The sequence below is a fragment of the Larimichthys crocea genome, chromosome XI (assembly GCF_000972845.2).
Source record: "Larimichthys crocea isolate SSNF chromosome XI, L_crocea_2.0, whole genome shotgun sequence".
Taxonomy (NCBI): Eukaryota; Metazoa; Chordata; class Actinopteri; family Sciaenidae; genus Larimichthys; species Larimichthys crocea.
Genome location: NC_040021.1, coordinates 3,566,034 through 3,589,555, shown reverse-complemented (window position 1 = coordinate 3,589,555; position 23,522 = coordinate 3,566,034). Strand labels below are relative to the sequence as shown.

At 39.9% G+C, this 23,522-nt stretch overlaps 1 protein-coding gene across 1 annotated transcript in view; it reads right to left on the bottom strand.

The window, feature by feature from the left end:
- The window catches only part of LOC104932462 (exostosin-1a), an 85,672-nt gene that overhangs the window by 45,143 nt on the left and 17,007 nt on the right, over positions 1-23,522 (bottom strand). The window contains exons 2-3 of the mRNA XM_027284607.1: positions 5,996-6,089; positions 1,316-1,423 (exon numbers count right to left, since the gene is read on the bottom strand). Of these exons, the coding sequence (XP_027140408.1) occupies positions 1,316-1,423; positions 5,996-6,089 (202 nt within the window). The remainder of the gene's footprint in view (positions 1-1,315; positions 1,424-5,995; positions 6,090-23,522) is intronic.

The window sequence follows — 23,522 nt, the reverse complement described above, 5'->3', positions numbered from 1 at the left end:
CATCTATCCATCTGTCCATCATTTGTCAATTTGTCCATCCATCCATCCATCCATCCATCCATCCATCCATCCATCCATCCATCCATCCATCCATCCATCCATCCATCCATCCATCCATCCATCCATCCATCCATCCATCCATCCATCCATCCATCCATCCATCCATCCATCCATCCATCCATCCATCCATCCATCCATCCATCCATCCATCCATCCATCCATCCATCCATCCATCCATCCATCCATCCATCCATCCATCCATCCATCCATCCATCCATCTATCCATCCATTTGTCCATTTATCTATCCATCCGTCCTTCATTTATCCATCCATCCATCCATCTATACATCTATCCATCCATTTGTCCATTCATCTATCCATCCATCCTCCATCTATCTGTCCATCCATCCAACCATCCACCCATCATCTATCCATCTGTCTATCCATCCACCCATCATCTATCCATCATTTGTCAATTTGTCTATCCATCCATCCATCCATCCATCCATCTATACATCTATCCATCCATTTGTCCATTCATCTATCCATCCGTCCTCCATCTGTCTGTCAATCCATCCAGCCATCCACCCATCATCTATCCATCTGTCCATCCATCCACCCATCATCTATCCATCCATCCACCCATCATCTATCCATCTGTCCATCCATCCACCCATCATCTATCCATCTGTCCATCATTTGTCAATTCGTCTATCCATCCATCCATCCATCCATCCATCCATCCATCCATCCATCCATCCATCCATCCATCCATCCATCCGTCCTCCATATCTATCTATCTATCTATCTATCTATCTATCTATCTATCTATCTATCTATCTATCTATCTATCTATCTATCTATCTATCTATCTATCTCTCTCTATGGTGTTTCTGTATTGTTATAATTTCCCCGGGGGGGGGGGGATGTGGAGCCAATAGCGAGATGACAATTATATCAGGGAAGATGTTGGCATTTCACCACCCAGACACTGAATTAGCCTCTGCTGAAAGGCCATGTTTTATCTTTTTCATAGCATACCGTGTGAGGAAGATTTGCCCTCTTCATGCAGGTGACTCTGTGGCAGGTTTTATTAACCTCCATGTACCTGCTGTAGTTGTATAATATAATAATAAATGGTTTGCTTTGTATCTATCCCCCCCATTTCCCTTTTCCCTTCTTTGTCTGTTGCCTTGTATTTTTTAGTTTACAGCTCTTGAATAGTTTATACACATTCAAATTATCAGTATCTGCACTTATTTATGTCTTTGGATCCTAGGATCTTATCTTCAGAAAGAATCTGTCCATCATTTACCTGTAACAGCAGTCTCTCATCTCCAATGATGGCTGCTTTCCTCCAGTCGATGACTTCAGAGAAGGGAAGCTCCCAGCCGTTACTCAGAATAACCGGGATACAAGCCGCCTGTTAGGAAAGAAGAAGAAGAAATCACTCTCCTTGGAGATAATGGGCAGCACGTTATTTTTACAGAACAGATGTAGGAATGGAAAGCAGGAATCAACGGTAGGTGGGATGCCTTCACAAGAACAGGTATCAAGTGAGCATCTCAAGTCTGATTGACAAGGATCCTTGTACTGCTGGAGAGAATTTTAGATTATTATTATTTTTAAGTTTCCTGAACAAGTAGTTCTTTCTGCTGACATTATATGGTAGTCTTTGAGAAGAGCTGTATCTGGGGCTGGACTTGGTTATAGGTTTGTGAAGGCATTTCACCTCCCATCCAAGAGTTTTCTGAACTGAAGAAGGCTCCTGGATGAGAGGTGAAACGTCTTCGTAGATCTACAACCAAGTCCAGTTGCCCCAGATTCAAATCTTCTTAAAGAAAGATGACCTGGATGGCTGAGTACCTTCAAAGACAATTATGTGGCAATCAAGCACCAGGGCAGTGTTAGTGTTTGTACCACAGGCGTTTTGGACAACTAGGAAGAAGAGGAAGTTTCCAGGTCTGGGGTGTGAGGAAATGACGACGGTAAGTGGATCTGGTGTGGACCAGAACCAGAGATGAGCAAGCGGGCAATGTAACTGGACTCAGCAGCCTCTATGGACATAATGACAAAGACAAAAAGACCGAAGGGGACGTTGACGGAGGAAGCTTTAGTCAATCTGAGACTTGGAAAGAGCTTGGTGAAATAAAAGGCTGAAAGACAGACGGCGAGCTAGGCTGACTGCAAGGTTGTGGCTAGTTTTTGATCATATCAATGTAATCGAATAGACATATTGTGAAACTAGGGGCGCTAAATCACAAAATATCATCACAATAATAAACACAACATAATATATTTCTACCAAGTGTTTCTTTAACATAATTTCAACTTTACAACAAATCATACATCTTGTTTTCCTGTCTGAGGACTGCTGTGCCTCAAAGACAAGTTCTCACAGCTCGAGAGGTAACACAATCACTGTAACACATCAAATCTAACCAGAAGTTTAAAGCAGGGCACTCTGAGGGATCTATTTTTTCCTCCACTGAGGGATTTATCCTCTTAGGTTGTCTCGGCCTGATGAGACGCTTTTTAAGTGTTCCAACTAAGAGTTCTGCAGAAACAAATGGAGTTGCCAGAAAGATTAAGGACAAAATAAAGTGTATTTATTTATTTCCCCTGTATGCATCAATACTTGGAGGATTCATTAATGTCAGGAGCTGTTTTCATTTCCCACGGGAGCTCCGAGAGTTGCTGTAAATTCATTTTATGATGAGACTCTCGAAACTGTTCATCATTTGTGGTTAATGGATAGGACTTGATTGTGCACTCCGCTGCACTATTAAACTGTGTGTTTAAAGGGAGAATATGCTGTTTTCTGGATAATTTCTTTCACTTCACACATTTTCTGCCTCATCTATAACCCTGTGGTGCTCTTTGGTTATATTCTCCTCTTAAATTATATAGCCTATTAAATCAATGGTAAAAGATATTAGGTAAAGCCTGTTTCTCATCTAAAAAGGGGAAAGGAATGGGCAAGTTTGCAAGGATATAGTTTCTCATTTTTCTAATATAACCATATAGTGGTGTGAATAATTAATTAAGGAGGTTTTTAAATACAATCAGTGGAGTCATAAGTTCACCGTGAACTTGAAAAGTAATTTTTCTTGAGCAGTTTAATGTGTGTGAGTCCTGCCTCTGCCGCCTCCCGACTAATCCACATTGGTGACCGTGTGGGTCTTTGGGTACTCCAGCCTTATGTAGGAGCGTGAATGTTTGTCTCTACGTGCCCTGTGATGAACTGGTGAATTATCCAGGGTGTACCCAGTCTTTCACACAATATCAGTCGGGAAGTAAATATCTTTGCCAAGGTACAAGGACACTTTGATGTCCAGAGTGGAGGATCGAACCACCGATCTTCTGATTAGCGGTTGGCTCGCTCTACCTCCATGTTCCATGTTAAACCCATGAATCTCACTTCCTGTAGGTGGGTGTGAATGGTTGTTTGGTGTCCACCCTGTGATGAACAAGCAAATTGTCCAGGGTGGTCCACCTCTTGTCCAGTATCAGCTGGGATTGGCTCCAGCCCATCACGACCCTGATAGAGATATCTTGACCAAGGTACAAGATACAAGGACACTTTGATCTTCTGATTAGTGAATACCTCCATGTGCCATGTGAAATCATTTCCTAGCACTGTCGCCGCACAGCAAGAAGGTTCCTGGTTTGAACCTGCAGCAGCATATGTTTCACTTTATTTAATATTAAATAAGAAATTGATGCTTCAAATATCTTTAATTTCAGGTACAAATTATCTAAAAAATTGACATGAGTTTATCAAGTTAGACAAACACATTTTAGATAATCTGATATTTTATATGAGCAGTTATAGTTGTTAACAAATACATCAATGAACACTGAAAATGACATTACATTACATTAGAGTGTGAATAGTGCAGTTCACATTAAGAGATGCTAATGAATGCTCGTAATAAGAGTCCGTGTTGTCGTGTGTCGAATGAGCAAAGTATGGCTTTACTTTACTGACGTACTGTATGGTCTGATTTGTATATGTGATCTCAAGTAGTGGAGAGGAGTCAGAGAAGAAATGTGGAAAAAAAAGAAAAATTCAATAAGTCTGGTATTTTCATTTAAAGTTCAAGTTCGACTGGATTCTCAATCAAGTGAAGCCGAGAGATTAAAGGAGATTCTCAAAATGCCGAGTGCATGATCAGTGACCTGTCTACGCAAATTCTCTCCACTTTGATTAGTCTGGCTTTGTGAGATGATTTTCTCTTTTCTTTTCTCGCTGCCATCCTCTTACGTGTCCCTTTGTTTTTCTGTCATATCTGCTGTCCTCTGAATTAAGGTGATTATTACATACTTTTGTGCTTTTATGACCTGTGGCGAGCATCAGGTCTGATTTAGCCGTTGGCATGCAATTAAAAATGAACGTTTAATTAAAAGAATGACCCCATTTTTATGCCATTTAAAATCTTCTAACTTTTAATGATGTCACCAGAAAGTTCAGCGTCTATTTGTTCGTTTTTATATTTGATTAAAAACTAAAGTGCAACTATGGTGCCAAATACAGACTACAGAGAGGTTGGTGACACATATGTTTTGTGTGTTCCTTTTTATTTGTACCCTATCCAGGGACTGCAAATGAAAACTAGCCTTTTGGCTAAATAACCAAACACCTAAATCAGATTGATATCGATATAAAAACTCAAAACGCTAAAGGCAGTTAGTCCTCAACAGAGTTTATAACTGGAAAGTGAGAAAAAGAACAAGGAGAACGAGACACGATCAGATACTCAGCGTCAAAACAACACCGAGACAGACAGAACCGAGGTGCTAATGAAAGATGAACACACCTGTGGTCTGGAGACATTTATAAATGCCCTCTTTCTTTTTTTCTGTGGTGTATCTACAGAAACAGGCCTTTGCTGACAGATTGTCAATAGTAATAAGATCAACTGTTGGTAACGGGAGGCAAAGAAACCCTTTGATCCTTTGAAGTTTCCAGCTGGAGATCCACAAGCTGTCTCATAAGTCTTCACCAGTAATCATGGGATTAACAGTGACGGGGAATCAAACCAGTTACTTTACTTTCTACAGTACCGGTGACATGTTGGTATTTTCTTTAAGAATGTGAAGTATTTTTTTTGCCCAGAAGTAGTTTACATTGTTTAACTACACACAAAGTACTCATGGTGCATTTTGAAGGTTATTTTTATGAACTCAGCATTTTTCATTTTGATGGTTTTTGGAGGTGAAATATAAAAATGTGTTTCGGAAATTTCTCCACCAAAATTACAATACCAGTCAAAAGTTTGGACACACCTTCTCATTCAATGTTTTTTCTTTGTATATTAACACTGAAAACATCAAAACTATGTAATAACACTGTTATGTGGTGAGAGGTAAAGTAGCCACATTTTGTTTTGATGACAACTTTCTGCACATTCTTGGTATTCTCCCAATCAGATTCATGAGGTCACGCATTGAAGACCATCAATTGTGTTGTTCAGCATTAAGTAAATAGCCCTGTTTGATTAATGTAGTGCTGTCCATATTATGGCAAGAACAACCCAACTAGGTAAAGAGAAATGACGTGATTACTTTAAGACATGAAGGTTAGTTTATTTAGCGCCGAGTTCAAGCAGCAGACGCGTCTCGACATCAACTGTTCAGACGAGACGGTGTGAATCACACCTTCATGGCTGAATTCCTGCAAAGAAACCACAACTGAGGGGGAGACCAAGAAGAAGAAGAAGAACAGAACTGCTTGGACCAAGAAATACAAGGATCTGTACTTTGGTCGAATGAGTCCAATTAAGATTTTTGAGAAGGTCAGCATGGCTTCAGTGACATAACACGTTTGAACACGTGGATATTGATCAATTAATGAAATATGACTTTGTTAATTTGAAACACAGTGAACCCTTTACTCTCACTAATAAATCTATAGTATGTTCCCACCTTGCACACACACCTGGACAGATAGTTTACAGTTTACAATCACATAATCCACAGCAGACTCACACACCTGCAGGGCCTCCAGGAAGCGAAACGATCCAAGACGTCGGCCTCGGGGCACCAGGCAGAAACTAGAGTTATGGAGCAGCTCCTGGTAGTCGAACCTACACAAACACAAATCAAAACATCAGGTTAGGGTATGAGACAATGCCTTAGCAAGTAAAAAACCAAAACAAAGACTGAAAAGAGAATGACGAGACTTCAGAGAGAGAGAACGAAAGAGCAGATAATCAAACTTCCACTCATGACTTTTTGTAATTTCTCATAATCCAAAAGGTGAAGGCATTTTCAGGACATTTCCAGGTGATAATAAGGTCTAGAGAGCTGAAAGAAACAAAGGGCAAAGGGAAAAATGATCGTCAGACCCTGAATCTGTCTCCACATTGCCATTTTCCTCACTATCAGACACATAAATTTCCAGAAAAACAATCAAAAGCAGCTTACTCCTAAATGGCTAGCAAAGACTTTCTCAAGGACTCGATCTCTTTCATAAAACGTGTTCTTGTAGGAGGCAGAGTGGTCTGTTCTGCACATCAAAGCGTACACGGCGGATGAATAATGAAATGTTGCTTTAAAAAAGCAGTTATAACTAAACACCGGTGGCCCTTAACACGTTTCCTCTGATCAGAATACGTGAAGAGAGAATCCTCCATGCAGGGTTAGTGGAGGTTTGTGTTTGAGAAGGCTTTTGATCTGATGGTGGATCTTGTCTTTAAACTGAGATCAATGCAAGTGTTTGAAGGCCAATACTAATATTTTACTGATGAAATTCTTTGTGCAATAGAATAAGAAGTAACCCTAACAGTGGTGGTAGCATTCAAGTTTGTATGCAGCTGTCTTGTCTTTCTTTCTGAATTTCAAACATTTGTAATGATTCGACCGTGGTTTTCTTCCATTATTCAAACAGTTAACTGGGTTTAAAGAATAATTTTGACCTCAGAGCTCTGAAGTGGAGACTTTTTTTTTTTTTTTAGATACAGCAAGTTATTTTTTGCCTGGACTTTTATTTAAATGACTGTGTGGATGTCTTCGTCATGGGGAATGGTGCCAAAGCTGTTTTTAGTGTAGCCTTCAAATGTACACTGAGGCATGATGAACTGTACTCCACCTTTACTGTTTCATGCTCCTCGTGTGGCTTATCTTGGCCACCCGAGTGGTCGACTGTTGTAATGATGCAGATCAACATTTCTTTAAAGCCACCATGCTACAGTGCTGTAATATATTTCACATTCAACTATAGCTTTAATTCACTAATAATTCACTCCAAAAATAAGTAGCTTGGTTCTCATTTCCCGTGGTCTTGGATTTACAGCAACGTGACAAAAAATATGTAAAACCTTATCAAAGTATCAATATATACTACTGCAGTTTTAAACGGTACAAAGTAGAGTGCAATATAAAGAGGAGAACCAAATCTTTACAAAGCAGGTAAAGGTACAAACAGCAGATCATCCTTCAGAGGCTCTCTGGTTCCAACCTCCCCTCAAACTCAGGAGTTTTTCAACTAGTAAGTCACTTCTGCAGAAAAGTGTGTGACTTTAAAGGTCTGGTGGCACTCTGTGTGTGTGTGTGTGTGTGTGTGTGTGTGTGTGTGTGCGCACATGATCTCAGGGCCGGCCTGAGGAGATTTTAGATTGCAGCCCAATCTGTCTGGGGATCAACTGTCCCCACACTCTCACTGCTAGACACCTATGTGTGTATGTGCGTGTGTGTTTGTGTGTATTTGTGCGTGTGTGTGTGTCCACCTGTCTGGAATGCTTCCCTCTATAATGTGTGTGTATGATATGTCTTTGTGATGAGAGGTGAGACGTCTGCCATATCACTTACTGTCACTGCACACACATGTGTGTGTGTTTGTTTGTGTGTTATTGTGTGTGTGCAAGTGTGAAAGAGAGCAAAATAAGATGTCAGGTGTCCAGTTTGTCGCCTAAAGACAAGGTCATTCTAGCAGCCGCTGAGAGAGACACACAGACAGAGACAGCCTGTCACATATAAAGACGGTTATTTGGGAATAACAACAAACAAACGCTCGCAGTACAATTAAACCTCCCTCCACCACAGCGCTCCTCTGTTTCATGGTGGCTTCGTGACCTTGATACAACTCCTGCTTTGCTTTGCGTTTCATGATATCATCTTTATCTCTGATAAAAAAAAAGAAAAAAGAAAAGCCTGAGCAGCCGAGGGGCTCTGTGCACATAAGCACCGGTGATAATGATACTGAGCTGGAAGCAGAGATGACAGCGGCAGGATTGCCCCCAGGTATGGACAGAGCAGACCCTCCGAGTGAACTAACAAGAAACTACAAGGTTAATGAACAACGCGCAGACGTGACAGGAGACAGACGGAGACGCGCTTTTAAATAACTGTTTACATAGAATATGTTCTATCTACTCCATCAACCTTCAGAGGAAATAAACAGAAAGAAAAAAATGTCTTCACACGTGACCGTTAAACACACAGACTTCATCACACATGCATCCACAGACTTATTGATAATTCTGTGATCTATGATCTAAACCTTCTAAGCAATTCATAAAAATAAAGTTGATGATCTTTGATTATCGTGTCATGAACAGGTGTGTCAGCGAACAAATCACAAGATCGCAAAAGAATACTAAAGTTTGCCTCTCGTTTAAGTTTTGATTGCCACTTCTGGTGAGTCAACAGTATGCATGAGGTGTGTACTTGCTCGACAGTCTCACTAGTTTAAAAAAAAATAAATAAATAACAGTTTACACAGAAGAAATCAGGAGTGGAGACACTGCCGTGTCACTGCAAGAAGGTTTCTGGTTCGAATCCCATCTGGGTCCTTTCTGTGAGGAGGTTTCATGTTACCTCCCTATTTATTCAGAGAAACTCCACAATCTCTAGAGAGCTTTAACGTTGGTTGGCTGGGATTAGAAATTCCACTTGCTGGAGTAGTAAACTGATTTCCATCACATATAGTAGTGTATCTCGAAAGAAACAGAGATAGCGCCATTAAGAAACGTTTTTGAGAGCAAATTGCCTCATAATATAAATATATTTTGACGAAATGTTTTATTTAAGTTGGCAGTTGTTGGGAAATCACAATATTACATTCAAGGGTGAGCTTTAACTTTATTATTGGCACTTCAGACTTCCGCATCACTGTTGCCAGTAATGACAGTAAAGCACACTCTCTCATGTAATAATACTTAGTGGACAGAATGTAACAACCAAATGCTGATAATGGCGCTGCTGATGCGATACAGTGTATAGTAAATATTAATAATAAGCTAAATTTGAGCATTTTTGGATAAAGGTTATCTTTATTTTTCAAATTGTTTCTTAAAAAGGTGAAGGGAAGGCTTGACATGAGTCCCTGCTGCAGGAACAAATGGCTTTCAGGCCTGTTAGCATCTAATCTCCATTTAACAACTAGTCTGTAGTATTGCAACCCATTTTAATTTAGTGATCCCTCGTAAACATTTAAGATATGGCTCTTGGCTATCACTGGCCAGGCAGTGATTATTGCAGTAACTTGCATCATTATCATTATCAGTAGCATAATGGTCCCCTACAAGCATTTCAAATGTGGAATGAAATCAGCCAGATGGGCCAGTTGAGTCATGGAGAGCAGATACGAGCCAGGTAAGTTCGAGGATGACTGTAATTCCAATAAAAAGAAAAGCCTGGCAGCCCATATGGTCTGCGATGCTGCCCTAGACATCATATCCTATTTTTAAGGGTGAGAAATTGTGTATAAGAAGCTCAAGATAAAAATCCTCTAGACCAGATACTGGCTGCTTCTTAAATAAACCAACTGCTGAGCTTCCAAGACTCTGTAGCCCAGGTTGCCACAAATTTTTGCCAAGTCTCGTGTATTGATTGATTCTGCCGCTTCAGCTGTCACAGCAGCCTCCTCATGTCTGTGTTTCCTGGCATGCTGGCCCAGTGGAGCCTTTTCCATGTGTAGGTGTTACCGCTCAGAGATTCTGTCAGGTGGTGCATGCCTTGCATCTCCAGGAAAAACCTACCTTCCTCACGATTCTCGCAAAGACGTGACATGGCAACAAATGCTTTACACATCGTTACTTACAGCGCAGGGAGCAGCTTTGGGGTAGTTTGGTGTTCTTTAATGATTTTACCAACAAAACATCTATATGAATCCATTAAACTCAGCACACTTTGAGATAATCAATTCAAAAACAGCAAGCAGTCCAATTAAAAGCAACACGGGGATTAAAAAACTGGAAACAAACACTGCGGTATGTCTTTTAATTTTAAGGTTTCATCTGTATTGCTTCTAAGCTTCGTTAATTTGGAGGATGAATGATCAGGTGACACTAGTCCGCCTATAATTGGTCCTTAAAAACCACTTGACCAAAAAGCATTTTCCCAGTAACAGCCATTGTTTGAAGGATCAGAAATATCTGAGACCAGAATGAAATGCTCCTTAAATATGCTGTTTGCTGTTCTTTCACTCTGTGGTAAGAACTGAAAAGGTCAGTGATCAAGGACAAGGACTAGTCACTGCATGAAACGAGTGCTAGTTGAATATGAGGACCACCTCTTAACATGTTTTTTTTTTTTTTTTACCACTGTTCTGGTCTTGAAATACTGAGGAGCTGATCCCATGAGAAACTGGGACATCAAAGCTTGTCTTAGAGAGAATCCCTGGAGATCCAAAGAGTAGCTGGAGAAACTTACTGAAGAAACAAGACATATGGGCTGTTCTGCATCGGGTGTTGACCCTGACCCAGATAACAGCAGCTTAACATTCCTAACTGTTTGTGCTATAGTAACTAAGTTTGGTAATAGATTCCTTTTAGCATCACGGTTTAGGATTTCGAATCACATTCAAATGTATTAACTCAACAAAATTAGCTAATATTGATGATGGACAATGTCGTTTGAGTCTTAGTATGTCTGGGTCAAGAGATCTTCAGGGAGAAAAAACATATCAACCGTATATATACCGCTGGGAACTTGACGACTGATTTAAGATGCCATGTATGTCTATTTTTTTTTTTTATAATAAATGTTAATAAACATCATATCTTCAAATACTGAAGTTTTAAAGTGTATAAGGGAATCATGACTGAAGTATATGATGCCCATACTCAAGTTGTTTTGGGGTTTATATTATTTGTTACACATATTTAGTGCAAAGCCATGTTTTGCCCAGAAATTCCCATCTTGTTATTAAACCCTTGAAACTAACCTCTGAATGCTCTTGTTTGTCTACTTTGTTTTTGCACCATTTTCTTCAATGAATAGATTCTAGTCCATCGTATCTGCATTCATCCCTACACTTTTCTCTTCACCTACAATTAACCGGGCTGTGCTTATTGCAGAAGGACCTTCATTACCTTGGACTATGCAAGCAAGAAAACAACAACTTTTGTATGCATGGTACGCCGAAGCTTAAACTAATTTGGCGACAATCTATAAAAAAATATTGTACATGAACAAGAGACACACAAGAGAAAGACAGAGTTGGATGATACCCAGTAAGAAGGAATTAAAAATCAATATGTGCCACAGAGAATCACTCAGAACGTTTTAGCTGAAAAACAAAAGAAATAGTGTTGTTCACTATAAAGTAAAAGGGTTCTCTCAGCAGAAGACAATAAATAGTTTCAGAAGTGACGGATCAATATGAGGCCTTTAAGAGAAGACTCTGAAAAGAGAATTATATTTTTATGTTTGAAAAAGGCCAAAATCTCCCCAAAACTTTGAACCAACTAAACTCCCTATTTATGAAAAATCCATGGTTTGTACAAGAGCTTACAGATGATGATAAGTGATCACAGAAACAGCATTCAGTTTTTATTAACCACACCAAATAAAAATAACAAATTATAAATTACGAATGCTGACAAGGAGTAGGAGCCGGTGTTATGCCAGAACAGGAGCTGGGCAAGCAGGCAATATAACCAGGCTCAGCAGGTGGTGAAACACCAAAAGTGATGTTGACAGTGGAAGAAGAGAAAAGGAGAAGAGTGACTAAGCAAACATTCTTAGGCCAGGTAAAATCTAGGACTGACTTTTTGTCGTTGGCCAGAGCTTTATGAAACAAAAGGCTGAGTTTCTTGCTGTTGGACAAGGAAGTAATATTAGCTGGCGGCTATGTCTTGTGTTCTTGCACTAGTTTGATGTTTTGCTGTTAGCAAAGTTGTCGACTTGCTATTTTTTGTTCATAAGTAATACAATCACATCAATCACTCTGAAACTGGGGAGCCTAAATTGTAAAAAAAAATACCATTTTCTTCGCAATGTTTCTTTGAGACTCACTTTCCTGACATAAACATTATAGACTGTGACGTATAGAGGCACAGATATTCTTTGGCTCTTAGTGGTCGGACAATATTTAACACTGAAGCACTGAGAGTTTGATGGATTTTCTAATAATGGTTTCAAGGTTTTGCACAAAGGAGAAGGTGTTGAAAAATTGTTGAGGTATCAGCACAGAGGTGTTGTACTGGTACTGGTGCAGGACAATTTCAAAGAATAATTTAGTCTTATTACGAGTCTGTAAGCAGGACACTTATCTAACTTTGCTGAAGTCTGGGGATTCCTGGCTCCCAACATTTATCATTATAAATGCAATATACTACGTTAGTAAGTAAAATATAAATAGCATCACCGGTAATTACTACAAATAGGCACCTAACACACACACACACACACACACACACACACACACACACACACACACACACATATTCAGGCGAACGAAAAAAGGAACTGAAGGCTTTGTCTTACACACAGACTAGTAGTCCCTGTTGGTGTAATTGTGTGGACCCATTAATTATGAAGTAGAGAGACACACACTGGGATGTCCTTGAAGAGAAAAACAACCTTTGTTCAGAAAAGAGCAAACGGGGCGAAAAATGTTGCTCTCTTGTGCAATTTATAAGACAATGGGAATTAACTGAACAACCTGAATCCTACATTGACATGTTTTCCTTAGAACAGATGGGAAAAAATGGAGAGGTGGTTCAAAGAGCTTGAAAATAGTATCTTCACACTGAGCCAAGAGTGGAAGATGATCTCTTGAAACGGCCAATCTGCTCAGACAATCAGGCACCAAGGTCTTTACACACACCACAAACAGAAAAACAGTGGTGGTCCAACTGGCCTTTGAAATTCCAACAGCAGAACAAAAAACTTAAAACACACTGGGGATGGAATGATTAATTTATTTGTAATAAAATTACAAGCAAAGGCTGGTAATCAGTTAATGACTTGATTGGCATTCAGTGGTGGAAAACCAAACATCCCCGAGCTTTTGATCTACAAGTCACTGCCATATTAGAAGCCGATGCCATTCGTTTGCATTTGTCACTTTTTGCAGAGTCACCTGCCTAATAGTGTGTGAGTCCCACTTTTGCGGCCATAATAGCTCTGACCCATTGAGGCATGGACTCCACTAGACCTCTGAAGGTGTACTCTGGTATCTGGCTCCAGGCAAACAACCAAATCCCTTAAATTCTGTAAGTTCCAAGGTTGGACCTCCATGGATCGGACTTGTTTGTCAAGCACATCCCACAGATGCTTGAATGGATTGAGATCTGAACACCTTGAACTCGTTGTTGTGTTCCTCAAACCATTCTTGAACCACCTTTGCTTTGTGGCAGGGCACATTATCCTGCTGAAAGAAGGCCACAGCCATCAGGGAATACCATTTCCATGAAAGGGTATACATGGTCTGCTGAGGTAGATTGGAACGTGTCAAAGTAACGTCTACACGAATGGAACCGGTACCAAATTTTTCCAGCAGGACACTGCCTAAAGCATCACACTGCCTTCTTCCCATAGTGCATCCTGGTGTCATGTGTTCCTCAGGTAAGCGACACATGTTTGACCACTGCAGACCAGGAACACCCGACAAGAGCTGCAGCTTGGAAGATGCTCTGACTTGTCGTCTAGCCATCACAACTCTGCCGTTATCAAAGTCGCTCGAATCCCATTTTTCCTGCTTCTAACATCAACTTCAATGTCCATAGGTCGTCCGATTACGGCAAAGAGCCACAACATAGACTCAACTCCTTAAAGGCATTTTTACTTTATGAGCAAAGAGTGTAAAAATGAATTTCCTCTTTAATCTTAACTGTGTACAGATGAATAAGGGACATAAATTCATTTGTGTCTCTTTGCTTCAATCCCTCACCAAATTCCTCTTCACCAGGCCACACTCTCATGAGTAGAAAACAGAAGCAGAAGAAGAGTCTGTGGTTTGATAAATGCGTTTTAAAATGGGATTCACAAGGAGAGACACCCTCGGCGGCACAAGATGTGAAGCAGTTGTGATTTGTTGAGTCAGGCCAGGAGCTGAGGGCTTTTCTCTGTGTGTTCATGTATGTGTGTGTGTGTGTACGACGCTGATGTGGGAGAGCTGCAGTAGATTCTCACTTTTGCACGGCTGCAACGTGTTACTTTATACGCAACTCATTAGTGACGAGTAGGGTCAATATTGTTCATTTTAATCACAGAAATTAGCATTTTGGAGAGTAAAGAGTCTGCTAGAGGACAATTTATTATATATAAGTAAGTGCACTTATGTGAGTGAGAAGGGCTTAAATGAACATTGATGTTTTTCATTGCTTTAGGGCACAGTGATTATAAAAACTCCTTGAAAGCACATGATTGAATGAATGAATGAATGAATGAATGACCATATTGATTTGGCATTGTACGAATGCTCTGACGAGTTATTTAACAGCAGATTTTTTCATAGAAACTAAACTGATATCAGTTTAAAATAGACACATTGGTATTCACGTAACAAACACACACATTTCAGTAGAGAGATGGATTCTTTTAAAAGATGTTAAGGAATAAATAATGACAGCTGATATATTTTTTCATGACTTAAAATTTTACTGATGTCAAGTGATAAATTAATTAGGATAGAATTTGTAACACAAATAGTAACTATTTTAGAATACAGCTCATTTTTTTTGTCCACTAGGGGGCAGAAAAACACCAAAACATGCCAGTACATTTACTGTATTTGACTTGAGTATTTATATTTTATATTTCTACTTCATCATATTGTTTTTTACTCTACTACACTGATGTAACCAACAAATAAATTATGATCCATTATTATAGGTTCATTTTTGACCCTAGAGGGAAATTCACAACCTACCTATTAAGACCTTTACCTGCTGCTTGATTAAAGTGATGTACATGAATGCATCAGTAATCATAAAACAGTAATATAACATATAGTAAATTATTTTAAAATGTTCCATACTGTACAGTCACAACTTCTACTTTTAGTAATTTAAGTATATTTTGATGCTACTTTCACATCTATGAAACACAGAGCAACAAAAAAATTTCAGTGAGTCATTTGTGAGTTGACCCGTCACATCTTTAAAAAGAACAATCTGTGTCCTAGGTAGCTGTTTATTTTCCTGTCAAGCACCTGTCACTGGGGATTGAGATTAAAATGTATCACACCAATATGAACGCAGTCAAGCTAAGCCATATCTGAAGGAAATCAAGTCAAAAGTAAATGCTACTTAGAAAGGAGGCCGCTGGGGGAAGGACATTCAACATTCAGTTATCAGATTTTAGCCCAGGAAAATGTAAAGGTAAATGCACGTTTCTATGACATTCAATGGACATTGGTGCACTAATTATATCCATTAATCAGTTTGTGTCCTACATAAAAAAGAGAGGGAAGAAGTTAGTGTCAATTAAAATGTGTAATTACAGTACAGATGGTCCCACGGCTCAGTACAGTGAAGATATACTTCATATATTAGCCGTTCCTATGCGAGGCTTTAAGGTAGAAGTGGTCATAAGTCAGCACTCCGAGGGGACATGTGTCACACGTTGAATAACTAAATTCAATGCACACAGGTGAGAATATATCGCGTTAAATCCATGAAGAGGACCTGTGATCAAGGCTAAAATCTGACTGAGGGGAAAAATTGTGTAAGTCGCATACAACATCCCAGCCAAGTCTATCAGCACCTGGCTCTTTGGAGTGCGTTGGAAGCTGTTTAAAAGCTCGTCAAAGCATCAACGAGCTAGTTAGTCCACCATCAAAGAGTGTGGTGGGGAATGTGTGTGTGTGTGGGAATGAGCTGCTGCTTTCTGGCACGGTAAGTCTTGCAAATGTGTCTGCCCACATTAGTGCAGAGGCGTGTTCGTGCATTTAAAAGCAAGGCCATTGTCTCCAATCTGTAGCCCACAAATCACATAATACAGGGGCCACATGGAAAATGTTTAATGCTTTAATGGTTCATGCTGCAAACAATGGGACGAAATGGAGGGTCTGTTTTAGTGGAGAGCGCATTAGTGATTTTGAGTGTGTGTTTCTTTTTGCATTGACCAAATGTCACCGCCGGAATAGAAAGATAGAACGAAATCCTTCAAACTGATCAAGAAAAGTAGATTTAATTTTGAGTTCAGGACGTGCTGCAGAGGGTTAAAGGCTTCAGTGAGCTTCAAATGAACTGCTTGTCAGATCAGATCATGGTCAGATGTTCATGTTTTTAAAAGTAAAGACATATGTTTTTAGTCTAGACTTTTAATTGAACTATATTTATTTATTTGTCTATTTTTACATTTTAATCTGTTACATTATTACCACTGTTCCTCTGAAATAAGAAAATAAGTTTGTCTGTCTATTCATACTTTCTCATCTGTGTTTTTCTTTTTATTCTCAGGAGGCAGAGCAGGTCGTCCACTTCAACGGATCGGTCGGATCGGTGGTTCAATCCCCGACTCCTCCAGTCTGCACGTCAAAGGGCAAGAAAGATACTGAACCCCAAATTGCTCCTGAAGGCTGCGCCATCGGTGTGTGAATGCCTGTGAATGGTTAGCTCCTAAAAACTGATGAGCAGTTGGCACCTTGCATGGCAGCCAATGCCATTAGTGTATAAATGTGTGTGAATGAGATCTGCAGTGTGAAAGTGCTTTGGGTGGTTGGCTTATTTTGAATGTTTCCTCACTGCAACATGACGATCAGCAGTTTGTGTTGTGTATTTGTGTTTATAAAGGAGTGTGTGGGGGGTTGTTTTATTGTGTGAAGCACTTTTGTATGTGTAATAAAGTGCAATAAATTCTTATTGATTGACTGATTGATCATTAAACAGAAACAATTGGTCAGAAAGTTCTTCTCTCAACACTTCTTGTAAATATGACAGTATAGGTGTATAGTATAAAATAAAGTTGCAGCGTCCACCTAAACAAGGTCTGAGATCAGTTGACGTCAAACCGCAGTAGAGTTTTCACAACCCATACAGTTCTCCCACACAGGAAACATGGCATATATACTGTATATTGCTAACAGCAAATAAATAAAGCACATAAAGTTTCTCATTTTTCTTCCTCAAAAAGTCCACCAACATCATTTCCTGTGACACAACTGTGAGAACACACCAGAGGGGTCAGAGCGATGGAGAAATCGAACTTAGTTCTGGACTCGAACAAACAAATCCAGCGTGAAAACCTTCTGTGTGTGCCTCTGCACACCGGGAATACTTGTATGCGACTTTCGGTAGCATCTCTTTTAACCTTCATATCCAAACAACAGCGGCTCCAGAGGGGTTGGGAAAGGGCAAGCCAGGCAGAGGTCGGGGAGCAGAGGAGTCCCAGAGGAGGTTCCTCAAAGTTTATGTTACACAAGAACAAATATGAAGGAAAAATACTGTTATTATAGAGGTCTGCTCCCATCAAGTTTCATCAAAATACCACGAGACAGATGGCACAACTTCATAGAAACACCTTAACTTTAAGTCTGTGCATGTGTGTGTGTGTGTGCGTGTATGAGGGAGAATCATTTGCATGTTCATTCGTCGGTGTGTCTTTGAGACAGAGAGAAATTTCCATATTTATCACTGTGTGTGTGTGTGTGTGTGTGTGTGTGTGTGTGTGTGTAGGTAAACACATCACAATTGAGACTGTTCCCTTCTCTGGCTGAGTTGAAACACAGGTCTCTGGGCTGGTATTAAAGCTTAATGTTGCAGACTGGTCTGGCTCAGAATATTAATGCACGCTCACTAATACATACTACCACACACACACACACACACACACACACACACCATGAATGTCGAAAAGGTATCTGTATGGTTGGAAGGAAACAAATGTTCAAAAACAAAGTTGGGTAGGTACAACAACATCTTCGGATGTGCAGACAGATGCACAGTCGCTTGTTCATGAAGTTCTCAACAGTTGTTTTAGTTATGATTAATTTAGATATGTCATTTACTTTTTTTTCCCCTTAAATAAAATTGAATAGCAGCATTATGCCTCACTACAAAACTAAATTAGTTGCATGTAAAACATGAACCCAAAACAGCTGTTGTCCAGAACACAACAGATGGTCAAAAACAAGGCAGAGTTCCTTTTTTAAAGGGTCCAGTTTGTCAGATTTATGGTGTGTAATCAGTGAAAATGTGTTTCTTGTGTTGAACCAGGCGACGCAGTGGTGTAGTGGTTAACATTGTCGCCTAGCCGGTATGTTCTCCCAGTGTCCGCAGGGTTCATGTTCCTTCATTACTATGACACTGGGCACTGTAGTTTATTGGAGTCTATTTCACAAGCTAAGTATTGATTCTCAGTATTGCACCCAATATGTAAAAAAAAAAAAAAAAAAAAAAAAAAAACTACAGCACTCAGCTACTTAAAGCAATTATTTAGTGTTTTCAGGAAAAAGTAGCTTTACTAACCATTTTTCAAGAGATGCACTGCTGGTTTTAGTCCATTTTATGCCTTTATTAGATAATGAGGGAGTTAAAATATTAAATTTTGGTTCCACATTGGGCATAAAAAGTGTCAGAAAGCCCTGAAAGAAAACTCCTGTCACAGTACAGGAACAAAACGTTCTGCAAATCTAGGTTTAACATCTCAACACGCCCCCGGTTGCGATTCGAAACAGAGACATTGCAGTTCATATTAGACATCTTAACTCCTGAAACATGAAGTGGTGCCCCTGGTTTGGGTCTTTTCAAGGGATTTGTTGACAATACTCAAAATAAAGAACAAACCCAAGATTTGGTCTTTAATGTCGGCAGGTTTTAGGCTGATGTCTGCTTAAGGTCCAACAAGTGCATCTCTAAAGCTTTCAGTTTATCCTTATCTCTGAATTAAAATATAATAAAGACCTGCAATGAAAATGGTTTTAATGATGTAATCAGATCAGATATTTAATCTAATAAAACCAAGGTCTGGAAGAGTAGAGCGCAAATAAACTCTACTGATCACTATTAGGTATTGTTTTATAACGAAGACATAAAAAACAGACGATCTACCATTTTTCAAGTTTAATGAAGTGGTTTCCATCAGAGCAAACTCCTTTTTTATTCTTTTTTTTTGCCATTTTCAGTGACTTCAGTTTGATTTCTTTATTTAATTTAGCAGAGTGGCAGATAGTGTGTCACAATAACAAGAGACCATGTTACCTTGGGTAGATATAAAAAAAGAATTTAGTGCGATCCGGTCTCATTCAAATGGGATGAACAGGAGATGTTGTCGCCGGGTAGACATTCTTGCACAAAACAGGTAAAAGCTTTCTGCTGTTAACCAATCAACTGTGCCCTTTCATGGCTGACATCTTCCTGCTCCCTCAGCACCGGGGACAAAAAAAAAATAAAAATAAAATCCTTTCAAAGCAGAGAAATAAAAAGCTGCAAAGAGTGCATCTTTATTTAAATGTTTTATTTTTTTTTCTAAACGCAGATCAGCAGGTGATGGGTCAACATTTTCAAATCACAGGCTGTTATTGTGTGTTATCAGCCGGTGTTTTGTGTGTGTTGGTATCAGAAATGCTGTAAAAATTAATGGCAATTTTGTTAACAGTCAAAAGTGCAGTCGTGCAGAACGTATATGTTAAAATGAAGGCTTTCTCCCTGCCTAGTATTTACTGGGAGTTTTTTCTGAGCTGCAACCTCTGTGGCTTTGACGGGACCTTTGTTCTTTGTTTCTAACAGCATTAAGTTATCAGTCTGCAAAGAAAGGAAACCTCGCCTTTCTATCTATTCTATCCATTTTATCAATTTGTAAATCAGGCACAAATGATTTGCCACTGAAAGCTCGATGTGCAGTGTGTTGGATCGCTACCGCAAAAGAGGCAAGAGGCCCTTGGCTTTCAAGAGCCACTGTTTAGTTTGTCTGTTCTGGACTATTGTAAAAACATGAAGGTTTAACATGGCGGACATCATAGGAGAGGACCCGCAGCCCTTGCAGATATAAAAGTCTCATTCTAAGGTAACAGACACATAAGCAGGATTCTGGTTTTTAGGGGATTTTACACTATTAAAAACACATTTGTGCGTTTCATATATATAATTTCTGCCACATTCTGTAAATAAATCTTACACACCGGACCTTTTAAAAGCTACTCTGTGGTGTTTCTGACCACTAGTTGTGTTACAGAACAATTTTTTTAATGTTGTTTGGCTCCCTGTTTTCTTTGTTATTTCTTTCTCCTAGATATTAAGTCCAGCGTGTTTTGAGCTTGTCTATCGATCATCCATCCGTCCGTCATCTCTCTCACTGTTAAGCCAGTTGCTTCTGATGAGTAATGCTTTTCTGAGACGTACACGGACACTCTGAAGGAGTGTGTGTGTGTTTGTGTTTGTGTGCTGTAAGGCACCATTAGCACCCTCCCCGTGCCCCTGCAGGTTCCAGAGGGCCAAGATGGAGGATGATGAGTGTGTGTGTGTGTGTGTGTGTGTGTGTGTGTGTGTGTGTGTGTGTGTGTGTGAAAAGGGGGGAGCTGGAAGTGTGTTAAAGCACTTAACACATCAGTTTCACTCCTGCTTCTCTGTTGTTGTCTTTTCTGTCCCATCTGCTTTCTGAGACAGTAAGTACGAATATATGGAACGAAAATCTAAAAATATGAGTGACATTTACCAAGATATGAATTATTTAAATACACATTGAAAAGTTACATTATAATAAAAATGCAAGCTTCGGTATGTGCAGTGTTTTTATATATGCCATGTAAGTGACCTTTGGCGGATGAGTGGTTTCTATGAATAGGCAACGGTGAGCAGCCACCTATAGACTGAAATCATTTTAATCATCAGTGAAATCGTAAACAACCCAAAACAACCTACGGTTGAACCTATACAGAGTTATGTCAATGTCATGACTACTCTTTGTGCAAAACGCATCAATAGAAAACCAGAACTCGCCTTTTCTTTTCAATGGACGTTCTCGAGTGCACTGAAATGCGTTGAAGAGTTGAAGAGTTGACGGTCATGTCTTGCTTCATCAGTCAACACTACATTCAATATTTAATATTGTACATACCGTATGAGACAGAAAAGCCGCAAATCTTTATATTCAAAAAGCTGTTTCCCTGCTGGTGTGTCCCCCAGCTGCTCTGCCTCAACTGTAGCTGCTGTTAGCTCAGTTTGTTAGCCGGGCTGTCTGGACTGTGAGCTCAGAGCACCGAGGGAGTGTTAGAGTTTGTACCACAGGCGTTTTAAACCACTGGGAAGAAGAAGAAGAAGAAGAAGGAGAGGAGGTTTTCAGGCCCAGGGTACGAGGGAATGCTTACAGGGAGTGGAGCCAGTGTCATGCCAGAACCGGAGCTGGGTAACAAGCCACGCTCAGCAGTCAGAGAGAGGCGAAAAAGACCAAAGAGGATGTTGACGGAGGAGGTCGTTGGTGAGAGCTTGGTAAAATAAAAGAGCTGGGCTTCTTACTGTTGGACTAAGTTATTTTAGCTGGCTGTTATGTCTTGTGTTTTTGCTCATTAATCTTTGATCATAAGTAATATGATCATAAGAAAAACACATGTACAGCTGTTCCAGTTCACCACAGTGATATTACAGTTTTTAAAATACCAATTTCTAAGTAATTTTAACATGATGCCAGGTAAAAAACCCGACCAGATATACATGCACAGAGGTCAAGGGTATCCACATACTTTTAACTACAGAGTATATGTGTGTAACTGTGACGAACAAATGCGAGCATCTGAGCAGTAAACATGGCGGAATAAAAGTGTTGCACTGTACGAGACGAAGCGCCACTAACACCTTCTCCAGCGACTTCTTTCTTAAAAGTCATCACGGGAACTGTATCACACGGATTAAACCACAAAGCTTCAGTTTTATTCAGCATGACAGGCTCCGGTCTATACATAAAGATCCACTGATGACCGCGCACAGCGTTCACACTCACACATGATGGAAAAATAAACTTGTGAGGTTACCCTCAGTGCAGGCATCCAGAAATCAATAATTCTGAATACACGCCACTTAAGTCCTCCCAGCTCTGCCTCTAACTCGCTCTCCTCGATATCTCTCTCCTTCCAGAAAAAAGAGGAGAAGCGAGAGAAGACGAACAAGGCGAGTCAAAGTCACCCCCGCCCATGCTGAACACTTCCAAGTCCTCCCTGTTTCCAGAGATAGCGACAGGGAGATTGAACAACATCGGGCCAGGAAATCGGAGATGTGACTACGTCTTCTGCTGCTGAATTATTGAACGCTACAAAAGGTAGCTAACATGAGCACACACAGTTACATGCACAAACACACACACTAATATGGGATTTCATGCAGGGATACTGATGATGACTTTGATAAGAGATGGCCCAGACAGCAGTTATTTTTTTTTATCAACTCTCTCTCTCTCTCTCTCTGTGTCTGTCTCAGCTTTAGTATTGCAGAACTGCTCTGGTGGTGATTTCAGTGGTACACTTTAAGTCTTCAGCAAATGGCATGAAATTAAGATGATGAACAATTTATCGTCACATCAAGGATTTGGTCTCTTTTCAGAGACGTATGCCACTGAAGAATAGATTTGACTGGAGTTTTGTTTGTGTTGTTCAAAGCTTTAGAAAAATGGAATAAAAAAAGACTTACCAGCAACACAGGGCCACAGACCTGTATCTACACAGAGGGCTCAACCTGTTATCATTCAGATATAGGGGGAGAAACACCTTAGCTTCTTTGCAAACCAATAACAGTTGTCTTGGGCAGGATGTACCAATGGTGCCCTTGTAAAATATTATTGGGTGGGGACTTGTTTTGGTTGAATATTTGTACAAAGGGAGTTGAGTCTTTGCATCGAAATGATTAAATGCCAAGCGGTAACCTCCCTGGTTGTGAAATGAAGCCACTCAGTGATGCATGGGTCCATGTTTGATCGACCTGCACCGACCGACGTTTTAAAACTAACCCGCCCGAACTCGGACCGCAGCAAATAATTGTGAAATATTGTACCCAACCCGCTTCCTGACCCGCATTTTAAAAAGTAGTCTATACTCTTGATTAACTTCGTAACGCCATCGGGCTACATAAAACTGGCATTACTGAGTTATTATATTCATTTAAAAGTAGCCTATTAAAATGCAGTTTCTTCTTCAGCCAATAAAGTCTGTGTATTTCACAGAAAATTTTGTCTACATAAATTACAAAACTTTACTCAAACAACCTGACCGACCGTGATCCGAATATCATTAAAAATATTGTTTGGTGACACCGGTCCGCGGGCACCTGCTCACCATTGGCACCATTGGCACTGGTACCAATGGTGCCCTTGTAAAATATTATTGGGTGGGGACTTGTTTTGGTTGAACATGTGTACAAAGG